The sequence below is a fragment of the Artibeus jamaicensis genome, unplaced genomic scaffold (genome assembly GCF_021234435.1).
Source record: "Artibeus jamaicensis isolate MK-2021 breed Jamaican fruit bat unplaced genomic scaffold, CSHL_Jam_final contig_233, whole genome shotgun sequence".
NCBI lineage: Eukaryota > Metazoa > Chordata > Mammalia > Chiroptera > Phyllostomidae > Artibeus > Artibeus jamaicensis.
The window spans coordinates 16048883-16062129 of NW_026521486.1; the positions used below are offsets into that span (position 1 = coordinate 16048883).

General features: G+C 44.5%; 1 protein-coding gene across 1 annotated transcript in view; it reads right to left on the reverse strand.

Annotated features, from left to right (window-relative positions):
• The window catches only part of ANO4 (anoctamin 4), a 333135-nt gene extending 320090 nt beyond the window's left edge, over positions 1-13045 (reverse strand). Inside the window, exons 1-3 of the mRNA XM_053662056.1 lie at positions 13036-13045; positions 12509-12592; positions 6657-6908 (exon numbers count right to left, since the gene is read on the reverse strand). Of these exons, the coding sequence (XP_053518031.1) occupies positions 6657-6908; positions 12509-12592; positions 13036-13045 (346 nt within the window). The remainder of the gene's footprint in view (positions 1-6656; positions 6909-12508; positions 12593-13035) is intronic.
• Positions 13046-13247: the final 202 nt, after the last annotated feature.

Consider the following 13247-nt stretch of genomic DNA (forward strand, 5'->3'; position numbering starts at 1 on the left):
AAATGAGTACCCCTTCTAGGTACTCGACACCTCCGGCAAATTGACAGCATCCCCACAGTGCATTTTGCCTCAGGTTTTCAGAGCTCGCACCTATAGAAGCACCGATAAGGCCAACGAAGTCCCCGGGAAAGGTCAGTGGACATACTCCATCCCGTGACAAGACACAGTGCTGTGCTCAGACGATCGGCACATGGGGAAAGCCCAGATTCTGGGGAAATGACCACTGATCTGGAATAGAGAACAGTCATTTCACATGTCCCCTCCCTTTCACAAATGGGGAACGTGTTTAAAACCCATAAGGAATGTTTGGAATTCATTAAGATTCTCCTTCTCAAACTCGATTCTACCAGGAGACCACTGTAGGGAGGGAAGTGGTGAGACACAGGAGACTGGAAAAGGAGGGCAACAGGCAAAAGGGATGGGTCTCACCTACTCCTGTGTATGGAGACGCAGGGAGATTACCTCTGGTCTTGAACACAAATAAAGAAGCTGTGATTTACAACAGAATTTCAGAGGACTGGACCCTGGGGGCCAGTGGGCAAGTAGCAAAGGTGCCACCTGTGTCCTCAAAGACGAAAAACCTCCCTCTTTGGAGAGAAATTCACTCCAGGATTTTGATTAAGGTATTGTTTGCAAACGGCCCTTGTTAAATATTGGGTAAAACTCATATAACCCATGAACCCATTCTCAGTGACCAGACTACCAGATCACCCCCACTAAACAGACATCCAGAGAACAGGACTGGACCTGACTGGTGTTCATCAGTGGCTCTCAGCTGGGGGTGCTCCCCCCACCCCTGAACATTTGGCAATATCTGGGCATATTTTTGCTTCTTACAACTGACATTCAGTTGGGTAAAGGCCAGAGATGCTACAGTGCACAGGAGAGCCCTATAGCAAAAATTACTCAGCCCCAAATTTTAAGAGTGCCAAGGTTAAGAAACTGGTATAAGTTTGAAAGAGAAAAGGCCTAGGTACAGCAGGAGATACAATATAGGGCAAGTTAAAGGACTAGAGAAATGTGAAAAAGGGAAAGTCAAAAGTGCTAAGGACATGCTGTTTCAAGGACAGCCCCAGGGGAGACAGCAGAGCCCTGGGAATGCCATAAAGGCAGAGTCCACTGCAAGGTCAAGGTACAGCACGTAGGAAGAGAAACTCGAAGGGAAGAAGCAGCACTAAGAACTAATGATGAATGGGACAATGAGTTAGGCACATGTCACATGCACTGCATTTCTGGCCTCTACCCAGTAGATGCCTGTAACACTCCCTGCCCAGTTGTAACAACCAAAAATATCTCCAGCCATGGTCAGATGTTCCCCGAGAAACTAAATCATTTCTGGTTGAAAACAATTCTTATAGAGGGATCCTTTTAAATTAAACATATAAATATATTTTCTCTCATCTTCTTAATCTTAGTCCTGTCTTCTAGTTCCAGTTCCCACTTTTCTAAAATAGGCTTCTTTCCTAAAATAGGCTTTTTGATCATTTTTTTTTAGTAGATGTACACTGGGTACACTCTCCCAGTCTTTTTCCAAAACTATTCTTATGCTGACCTCCCTCTTCAGTGACCACTGAGCTGGACCTGGAACTCTGCACTGACTGCTTTCCCTCCAGGGCACTGAAGACAGCAGTGCTCTGTCTGTGGGCTCTTATCGTTACCGTCGGAAAGCCTGGCCTGTTTGTTTCTCATCTGCAGGCCATCTCTGCCCCTTGCATTGTTTCTAAGATTTTTTTCCCTTTGTTTTTTGCTTACTCACCATAATATATGGTGAGTGATATGTTTATATGTGGATTTAATTTTATTCCTTCTTCACTGTTTCATAATCAAAGGACTTGCATTTCTTTTCAATTCTGGAAAATTCTCAGACATTGGCTCTTTTCTTTGGTTCTCTCTCCCTACCATCCTTCCCTCTCTTTTTCTATTTTCTAATCCAGAACAGCATTTTTTAAATCAATGTTGTTGGAATTTCTCATTTTCTCTTCTATATTTCAATCCCTTCCTCCTTATTTTTCTAGCTCCTATTTCTCTAAAGGCATTTGGGGTATTTTCTACAGATGTACCTTCCATGCCTAGTTCTCTCTTCAACTATGTCTAATCTTCAATTTAAGTGGTCATAGAAAACATACTTTCTAATGTTTGGTTGTATACTGACCAAACGAATACACAATTAAGACACTAATTCTCAAGAACTGTACATGTAGTAGACATATGAAAAGAATATTATGTTGCAGTATAGTAAGAGCAGAACTGAAGATGTCTACAGGACTTATCAACAGAACATAAAGAATGACTGAATATGCCGAGGGAAAAAGGAAAACATTCATAGAGGACGTTACCTCTTAACTAGGTTTGAAATTTTCACAGGAGATATAAAGAATGGCATCCAAGTGGATGGCACAGCATGTGCCAAATCATCAATCTTTAGGGAACAGTAAAGAATTAACTGCAACTACTATGTGGATACATCTGCAGAGGTTGGTGAGAGATGCTAGTGAGGAAGGCCCTCGTGTACCATGTATGAAGTGTTTACACTGCATTCTCCTGGCAATGGGGAAGCAACAGAGGTGGTCAAGGAGGTGTAGGTAGAAGGAGAAAGAAGGCATAGAGGGAGGGAGGGAGGGAGACATGAACTTGGGAAAGCTAACCCTGTGGACATGGAATAAATTAAGACATAGGGAGGCTGGTTACAAGACAACTGCAATCTAAGTAGAGGTAATGTGAACTTGAGCTGAGTTAGTATCCATGGGAATGGAAAGGAGACTCTGAATCAGAGACACTTCTAAGATGGCCCACAGAGGGTTAGGCATAAAGACACCACGTTTTGGATTGGCAATCTGAATGGACAGTGAGACCATTAAACAGTGAGAAACTGAACTTTTGAAGCAACCAGAAAAAAAGTTCTATTCAGGGAATACAAGTTTTAAAAGGTATGGGATACATGCAGGCCGAAAGTCTGGTAGGCAGCTATAAGCACGTCTTTAAAGTTTGTCAGGCAGGGAGGTACTGCTTTGGAATCACCAGATGCAGCGAGTAACTGGGGACAATGAATGGCAGTGACTGGGAATCAGCTGGCGGTGGGGAGTGACTAAAACGTCAGTCGTGTCACAGTGACGACATGAGTTGTGAAGCCTGGTCACCAAAAACTGTGTTAAATCTACACAGAATATCTGAAATGGAGGCAGTTTCCAAACTTTCCCCCGATGGTTCTTTCAAATCTATTGTCTTTTAATTGAAAAAATAATTTGGTAATATAGTTTGTACTCAACATATTTTACTAAAATATTTTACTGTTATAATTTTATAATACCATATTTTAATACTATGTTATTAGTATTTTACTAGTATAGCAATTAAAAATTTAATAACAAAAATGTGTGTATGGCGATCTAATAAGAATCATCTAAGTACTTATTACAATGAATTAAAATACTTGATTTACTTATCTGTCCCCTCTTGTAGACTCTGACCACCTTAGACAGGGTGCTGCCTAACCCAATTTTCTATTCTGGGGATTTATCACAATACATGGCACAGAGTAAGAACTTCATATGTATTGGATGCATGGATGGATGCATGGATGGATGGATGGATGCATGGGGGTGCATGGGGGTGCATGGGGTGCATGGGGGTGCATGGGGTGCATGGGGGTGCATGGGGTGCATGGGATGCATGGGGGTGCATGGGATGCATGGGGGTGCATGGGGGTGCATGGGGCATGGGTCAGGCGGCATGGCGGGGTCATGGATGCATGGGGTGCGGACATGGTGCAGGGGTGCTGGGTGCAGGTCATGGGTCGATCTGGGGTGCATGGGATGCATGGGGGTGCATGGGGGTGCATGGGGGTGCATGGGGGTGCATGGGGTGCATGGGTGAGTATGAGTACATGAACTGAGCAAGCTCAAAACTGGAGACCGTTTTTCCTACTTAACCTGCTATAGCATATACTGACTAAAACACTGGGTAAATTCTTAAACATAAGCAAACTCAATCAATAAATAATTATATAGTTATTTTGTGCCTCTAACTTATCAGCTCCTCCACATCAGATCTGCAGTCCATGCAGAAGAAAGACAGCTTAGAAATATGAAGGGATATATGTGTAGCAAAGTCTGGAATGTGTAGGACATTCTGATACACTTGCACAGAGTTGTCTTCAAACTAGTGACATAAATATATATGGAGAATAGAATTCACTTTAAAAAAAAGTGAAACTGGAAGCTTTCACACAAAAATACATATTGAGATCAACAAATTTCTATAAGAAATCAAATAAATGTAATAACTGACCTACATATAATCATAATTGAGACTTACAGAAGCTGTATTAGCATCTTAATTTTTCTATAATAAAATATGACACACCTGTGTAATACGTCTTTAAATGTTCAGGCTTACTTTATAAGTATGTGAATAATAATAATGATAATGATGATGATGATGATGATGTCACTTGCTTGGAAAAATTCAGTATTTTATTGCCAGTGGAAAGTTCCAAGGAATGAAGGAAATTATAGGCTTTTCATTTGTTTTTGGAAACCTACAAATTAAAAATAGAAACCTCTTTCAAAAGTCAGACTACAAGCCCTGTGCAAAGAAAAAAGCCAACTCAATGGGAAAGGTGGTGAAATGTTAATCTACCATTCCACACGCTCCTTTGTCAAGAAATGTCATAACCTTTCAGCTAGCCAGGCCAAAGGCAGCACTTTCTTAACCTGAGATTTTATGAAGCTTTTAAAGTAAGCAGAGGCAGTTTTCCTTTGTGATAACAAAGCCCAGGAGATTTCAAACTTACGTGTGGAAAAATGTTCCCATCCTCGATCATGATGTTTCTACTCTCAAACTCATCTTCCACAAGGACAACCAGAAAGGTGAGCAGTTTTGCCATGGCAGAGCTGATGGCATGGAAATGGCCCCGTGTTCTATAGTCTTTTGGATGTCCATCTAGCCATTCAACCACACACTTTGGGGCAGCGGTGGGGGGCGGTCCCCCAGTGTGAGTATGGAAACCTCAGAAATCAAAGTCCCCAGAGGGACATCTTGGAACATGCAGACTGCTAAAGCTCGCTCTGTTCCATGGACACAGCATCCCCTGGGGTGAAGCCCAGGAATACTCATTGTTAACAAGTTCAAATGGAGTCTGCAATCTGCTGTTCTAGAGATTGCTTTTGATAATCTGAAGCTTCTGCAACACCAGCGTCTCACCTCTAGGTGGCAGCATCTGTGAATTGTTGAGTGACATTGCAACGTTGAGTGTCAATATTCAAAGACTGACTTTCAGAAAAGGAATTTCAGGGTGGATTTGGGTGACTGAACCATAGCCCTAAATCCTGTCGCTACATAAGAAAAACGTGGCAGAATAGATTTTACATAATTTAAACCTCCAACTCAGACTTTTTATCATGAACACAATTAACTGGCTATTCTGGTATAGATAGGTAAAACTTTCTGTAACTCATTTAAAGTGTAATGTAAATTATAAATTTTAAGGCAAGATGTTATAAGAAATCAAGGCAGATTTCTTGCCTTGATTACTTAAATCATACCTCCCAAGGATCACACAGATCAGCAGTCAACAAACACTTTCTACCAAGGGCCTGAGAGGAAATATTTAAGTGTTTACAGGACAGATGGTCTCTGTCACAATTATTCAATTCTGCTGTTGTCACCCAAAAGAGACCACAGATGACACATATGTATATGAATGAGTGTGGCTGTGTTGCAATAAAAATTTATATATGAATACTAAAATCTGAATTTCATAAAACTTTCATGTGTCTCAAAATAGTATTACTTCCTTACTTTTTTTCACTGTATGGACTGAATGTCTGTGTCACCCCCCAAAATTCATATGTTGGAATCCTGATGCTGGATATAATGGCAGTGGGGCCCCTGGGAGATGCTTAGGTCGTAACAGCGAGGCCCTCGTGCACGGGATGAATGTTCTTACAAACGAGACCCCACAGGGTTCCCTCAGCCCTCCGCTGTGTGAGGGCCCAGCGGGCCCTTATCCATCCAGCCATGTGGGCCCCTGACCTTGAACTCCAGCACCGTGAGAAATAAATTTCTATTGTTTATAAACGACTAGCCTGTGGTATTTTGTTACAGCAACCTGAGTAGACTGAGACACCAATCATTTCTAAAAAGTAAAAGCTATTCTTAGTTCTTGCACCAGCAGCAGGCCAGGTCTGGTGTCTCTGGCGTTGACGTGCAGACCCCCGACATTAGTTCCAATTGGTGGAGCAATGTGAACTGGTAGTAACTGAGGTATTCAAAATGGTTTTTCAATGACTTTTTTGAATTCAAGAGTTTAGTACAAGACAGATGCCTTCTCATGAAATAGAGGATTAAAGAAAATTAAACAAACCAATACAAAGTCACACAACAAAACTGGGAATTCTGATGCAGGGTTGATTTCCAGATGGTCATTCTACCAAACGGTACTAGGTCAAATATAGGCGTAGGCCAAATATTTACAAACACATCCAACCTTCCTTCTGGTGCAGCCAAGCTATTATATGAAGGAGGGAAGGGGGGAGTTACGGGAGCCTACGACACCACACGAGCAGAAACAAGGATACAATGTGGTCAGCAGGCGAATGCGTGAACCTCAAATAGATGGAGACCTGAATCTCCAACAGGAAGCCAGCTAGTCCTACCTGTTGTGTCTTGACTCAGGGTTTCCTGGCTGCTGCTACTGTAAGAAGGCACTGGAGTGATGGACAGTGAGGCTGGGCAGGACAAAGGCGTGGCCAGCTCAGTCTTGCGGGTGAGGGTCTCGTGATACACGGGGATGCCTGCATCTTTGGAGATGAAGAGAGGCAGATCTGACGGGAGGGTAGGTCTGCCTTGAGCGTAAGGATTTTTCCAGTGGGTGAGCCCAATCGCAACAGGCCCGGAAATGTCATAACCTAGAGAGACAAACACATTAGGTCAGGAGCAACAATAGAAGCTTTATGCTATAGAGCTTTTTATCAGCGAGTCAAATCAAACAGCACTTGAGATAAGAATAAACGCACTTTACAAATATGCAGGCTAAAATCATCACACTTGGCAGACCTTGTTCACTTATTCGACTTACGTTTCTTTGTACATACTATGTGCTAGGGGCCCAGTCAGTCCCACTAAGGAGCTCAGAGTCTAGTAAGGACAGTTTGTGGGGTAATAGGCCCCACTTCCGAACAATTTTCTGAATAACTTTTCACTGAAGAATCTTGGTTGACCAGAATTCGCAAGGAAGGGGGAACTTTAGAACAGGCTGACTGGACTGTTTGAACCCTCCTTAGCAGGTGACCTTCCTAAAAGGTGACCAACTGGAATGCAGCGGAAGTGACTGAATCTTTCCTGAGCAAGAGCTCTGGGGCCTCTGGAGAGATTCGGCAGGAACACAAAGTCTCAGTGTTCGGACTACAAGGAACCAGGGCGACACTGGGACACTGGGGTGAACATGACTGACCCAGGACTAGCCCTGAGTGTGTTTGCTCGACTGGACTTGACTGATGCAAATTCATTTCTTGGGATCAGTATTCTGGGATCTCCCACACCCACTAAGAGTGTACTGGGTCATAGAAGTGAAACTCCAGAATGCTCTCTCTAAATCCATGTTCCATTATGTTTTTATTAAAAATGCGAAAAACATATTACTTTCTATTTACACCAGGGAATTCTTTTGCAAGAAGAATAATTACAGGGCCATGTTTTTCCCTTGCCTGGGTGCTTTCTTCAGAAACTCACTTAGGTCCCTCCTCTCTTTCCATATCCCCAAGCTCCTGAGGGTTCATTATCGCAGAACAGACCACGGCAGGAAGCGTTATGTGTAGCAGTCCCAAGGAACTGTGGGCTATCCACAATTTCAGGTTTTACACAATCGCATTTTTAAAAATAAAATTACAGCTGATTTATAGCACATACTTAATTTTGAAAAGATATTGTTCACATAGCTAACAAGCTTTTTTTTTTAAGTTTAGGAAATTATTACACTTAATCCAAAATGGTGTTCATTAGCCAATATTTTGACCCATGTTATTGATAAAAATGAGGTAGGATAAGACCAGCACAATTATGTTGGAATCAGCCTGAATTTAAAAGGAGCAATGAGGTCAAGGTCTTTTGAGAGGACCACCAACCATCCAGAAGAACAGCTGGAGTCCGAGTACCAGGAGGCAAGTTACGGGAACGTCGCATTGGTGGCCTGCCCCTCTCCCTCACCCACCAGCCTGACCCCGGCGGGGAGTGGGGCGCTGCTCTCTTGGAGGCCTATCACCTGCCAGACCCCGAATCACGAAGAGAGACGTGTAAGCAACACTTAAAATTGCGGGCTGTCTTAAGAATGATGTTAACTACAAAGTTTTACAATCTCTCATACATGGGTAAAATGGGAGCTTACTACCAAAAAATAAGGAATTATCTAAAGGTCTCATGGATAAACAGATTGCAGAAGGAATCATTTTTCTGTTTCTGGAAATTTTCTGGCACCTGCTGTGGGCAGGACATGGATTCCTACAGGAAATCCACCAGTGTGCTATTCCCTGAAGTGAAATCCCCGCACAAGGGTGACACTGCTGTGTGAGACGACTCTTCTGTAAGCACAGAAGTGCAGGAGATGAAGGACAACAAAAGGGGCTTTTCAAAAAGGACTCCTTGGAGAACCAGCCATCTGTCTTCCCTCCAGTACTCTGGGTCTGAGGTTGTTGATTATTTTCTACTTTTACAATAAAGATTACAAAAGTGCTTTGTGCTGAACAGACGGTGGGCGTTGGCCCTGCCCGGACGTAGAATCTCTCCACTCTTCTCCACCCAACAAAGTCCTATTTCATGTGGGGAGTCATCTCGACCCTGCTCAGCCACGTGACTCAGGGGAGGTGGACCTCGCCCTCACCTCCATCTCCCTGAGGGAGGCTCTAAAGAGCATCTCATCTCCCTTGCCAATGATTGGTTCAAGGGAGGGTGATCACGTGACCCAATCCCACCCAATGAGATAGGAGAAGGCAATGAGGCGCTACAGAGGGAAGCTTCTCAGTTCCGCAAGTGAAAGCGGAAGGGAGGCACCGAAGCTGCTTCCCCTCTGATCACTGCTGTGTCTAAATGCAGTCCTTGGCACCATGGCAGCCATCTGGCTGCCACCACGAAGATAAACTCTCTGAGGAAAGCAAAGGGGAGAACGGTATGTCACATCATCACTGGACAGCTCACTCCACCTGCCCGCAGGACAGGCCTGCCCCTGGCCATCCTATTATGTGAAATAACGCGTCCCCTTATAGTTTCAGCCATTGTCGGGGAACAGAAGACACATTCAGGGACCTTTCATTGTCCCATCACCTCTGAGAAAACTGTCGTACCCACCTCCCCTTCACTGGCAATGACGTAGGTCAGTACGAACCTGTTACGTTCGTTCCCGGGGGCGCCTGTACCAAAGTACCGAAACCCGGTGGCTTAAAGCCCCAGAAATGTATCCGTCACAGTTTCGGAGCTAACAGTGTAGAGAAGCAAGCTGTCAGGAGAGCCCAGCTCACTCCGAAATCCCTACAGCGGAATCCGTTCCATGCCTTTCTACAGCTTCTGATTTCGCAGAAAATACTTGGTATTCCTTCACTTACTGACACGTCGCTCTAATCCCTGCCCCCATCATCACAGGGGATCCTTACTGCATTTGTTCTCTTGTATACGGACATCAGTCATGGTGGATTAGGACTCACCCTAATCAAGTGTGACCTCACCTTAACTTACTCCATCTGCAAAGGCTCCATTTCTGAATTAGGTCACATTCACAGGTACCAGGCATCAGGACTTCAATACATATTTTTGGGGGAAGACAATGCAACCCATAACACCTTGACGTGGTGGCCAAAACTAACTGGACCATGGCCGGCCACTCTGCAAGATGACAAGTGGCAAAAGTCTTGTCCAATGGGAGACAGATCAGCTGGGCTCTAATCCCAGCTCTTACTACCAATGTCTCTTCAAGTGGCTTTCTTAATCTCTATAGAATTTAGTTTGCTCATATGTTTAAAATGGAGAACATAACAGCATCTACCTTAGGACTGTTGTGAGGATTAAATGAGGAAACAGAGAAAAAGTATCTAGAACAGTGCTTGGCACACAGAAAGCTCCCAGGGCATTGTCCACCAGATGCCCTCACTACTGACACCTCCGCCTTCACTGAGACGTGTCTTAGAAGAGAAGTCTCTGTCACTGTTCACATTCCTTATTCAGAGCTTTGCAGCCTGCTCCCCATCCCATGATCCGCTGACATGGCTCTTGGGGATGTCACCAGAGCAGACCCTAATTTGAACACTCCGCAGCCTCCCCTTCTAGAAATTCTTGGGACTTCCCAGGAAATGTGCTCGGTTTATTTCCTACCACTGTCGTTATTTCTGCCCCAATGGTGCCTCCCCCAGAGATTGGCGCTTGGCCCTCTTCATCTCCGGCCCATCTCCCCTCACTTCCCATTTCTGGTGGGGCATTTCGAGGTGAGGGCGGTTTCATGGACACCTCAGACCCAACCTGTCTAATCTGTGGCCACCACATCCTCTTCCTGACTTCCAGATTTCTAGGAAGGGTTCAGACTCCCTGGGACCCTGACTCAAAATCTCAGGGCACATTTGTCTTTCCCCAGATCCACTCAGTGACTAGTCCTGGTGACTCCTCCACGTGGTCCCCTCCTGACCTGCCTTTTATCTCACCTCCCAAGTTCCTTACTGTCTGGTGGCAAGACTACAGTCATAGTCACTCTCTCTGTTATGACACCAGATTCTCTCACATGAAATCCATTCTGTTTGCCCCTAAAAAACCCTTTCATCCATGAGTTCATCTTGTCACTCTCCTAGTCTGAACTCAAAGTGGCCTCCCAGTGCTTAGCACATGTCTTTAGGAAGACGTTTCAGGTTATTTAGTGTTTTCAAACCAGGGCCCAGGAGCAAGAACTTTTCTAATTTTTCATTTAAAAGTTAATTGAATCACCTAAAAATGAATAGATACCTACTGTGAACCATGTTCTGTCACATAATTTTAGTGCCTGGGTTTGCTTTTGGGCTTCCATCAAGTTGAAACTGACTGACACACTCAGCGAGGGAGGGAGAGAGACGGATACGTCACGGCACATTCGTGTCACTGAGGGGACCACAGCCTTGCCTGAGTGAGCACGGACAGGGATGTCACAGCAGGCTGAACAAAGAGGGGTGGTGGCAGAGCACAGCTGTCACCAATACCCAGCAGCATTGACCGGACCGGCACCTCTGCAGGTCCCGCGGTGCCTTACAAGCATGTCTGCATTCTGGCAAAATAACAGCAGCCACCGTATTAAATTAGTGTGGAAAGTTTCTTTTCTTCTTCTTTTTTTTTTTTTTTTTTTGCCTTACAGTATTTTAAAATGCATTGGTAAATTTGATTTTATTTGTATGGCTAATTGAAATATAGGAATACACTTAGTTTTATGTCTGAACCTTATAGTAAAAATAATTTGAATCCATTTGAGAGGTTCATAATTAGCATTTCTTTTTGCAGGGGTCCCCACTGCTGGAATTTGAGAAACCGTGAGCTTTCGTGTCAAGCAGGCCTACATGCCAACCTTGGGCACATGTGTTTCTGGCCGGGAGGCAAAAAGCAGGTTTCCTCATCTGCAGAATGGGGAAGTAAGAGTACCTTCCTCGGAGAGTCCTGCTTAAGTGAAATAATATATATCAAGGGCCAAGAGCAACTGGCACGTAAGAAGAACAAATAGTGTCAGCTGCGATTATCACCAGCATTTTTTTTCTTCTAAGGCAGTGGCCAAGATTCTGGAAACAAAAAAAAAATGTGAAAGGGTGTGGAAGGGAGAGGATGGATTCAGCAAACAGAAAAGTAATCAGGGTCACGCTGCCCTTTTTGACCAAAAAAAAAAAACACGTGTCAGGCTGAGGAGGAAGGTAGCTGGGAAAGGGGGTTTGGTGAGCACAAAGCGCCCCACCGTTTCCTGGAAGGGTCCCCCATCAAACAGGGGAGGGATAGAAAGCAACTGGCCCGGACTGCAGACTTCAACTTTCTGCGAAGTCAGGGGACGGGGCCACCGGTGCACACAGCAGAGCTAGCACTCAACAGGGCTGATTTGTTGTTGTTGTGTGCATACATCTCGTACGCATTTAGGGAAACTAATGTACATTTTCTACTTATGGTGGTGATATAAAACTTCTTTTTAAACTAGGTGGACATACATATTAAAAACTAATCCAGTCTTAATATCAAGCACACAGTCATGCAGGTGATACACCAATGAAAGAGTTAAAGCAAAAGACGAAGATTTGGGCAAACCCAGATTTTTGAAATCTCTCTGGACCACCCTGCCTCCTCTGTCCTTTTCTGTGTAAATGCGGTGAGAGTCCACAAGAGGGCGCCCAAGAAGTGCATCCACAAGCAAGTGCTGATTCTGAAAATAAATGCTCATGTGATTGCATTTTCTACTCACTCCTTCCTTAGTGCTCAAACCCCCCATTCCTCCGGGCAATAATGAATTTAACAAAATAACACACTTTCTCACCTATGGTGATCTGGCTGACACAGCTGTAGTAGCTGCCCGTCGTGGTGGTGGAAAGGTTGTAACTCCCGCTGCTCATGTCTTTGTCTGTTAAGAAAATAAAAGAGGTCAATTATATTCTGGGAGACCGTACGGCCACAGGGTAACTATATGACTGTGTCAATGAACCAGCTTTCTGCATCTCATATTCCTCCAGGCATCATGCTTAGTGGGCGCCAGGCACTCAGAACATTTGAACAAACAACCCACATAGACGATTTCAATTCAATGTCCCAGTCATTATAATGGAGTCTGAAGAGTGCTGCGGGGTCGGGTGGGGGTGGCGTGGGAAACTGGACAGGAGGGCAGGAAGACTCCTCTAAGGGGCACCTGCAATAACCCGATGAGAAGCGAGCACAGAGGGAAGTGGATGAGACTCCCTCCAAGGCCAAAAGTGTAACAACAAACTGCCCTGGATTCCCCAGGACTGTGAACAGGGGGTGTTCTAGAGAGAAGGGGCAAAAGAAATGCAAATCTCACATTTACATAACCTCTTAGCATTTCACCCACATCATCTCCTGCACCAGGTACAAAGGGGCAGACTCCACCCCACATCAGCCATGGAAAGGCTGAGACTCCCACCAGCGAAGGGCCTGGCCAGAGGTCACACTACGGCGGCATGTGGCAGAACAGAGCTCAAATCGAGATGAGACCTGCTTCTAATTGTTTATGAAACATGGTAGGGCATAAGCAACTGATTTCA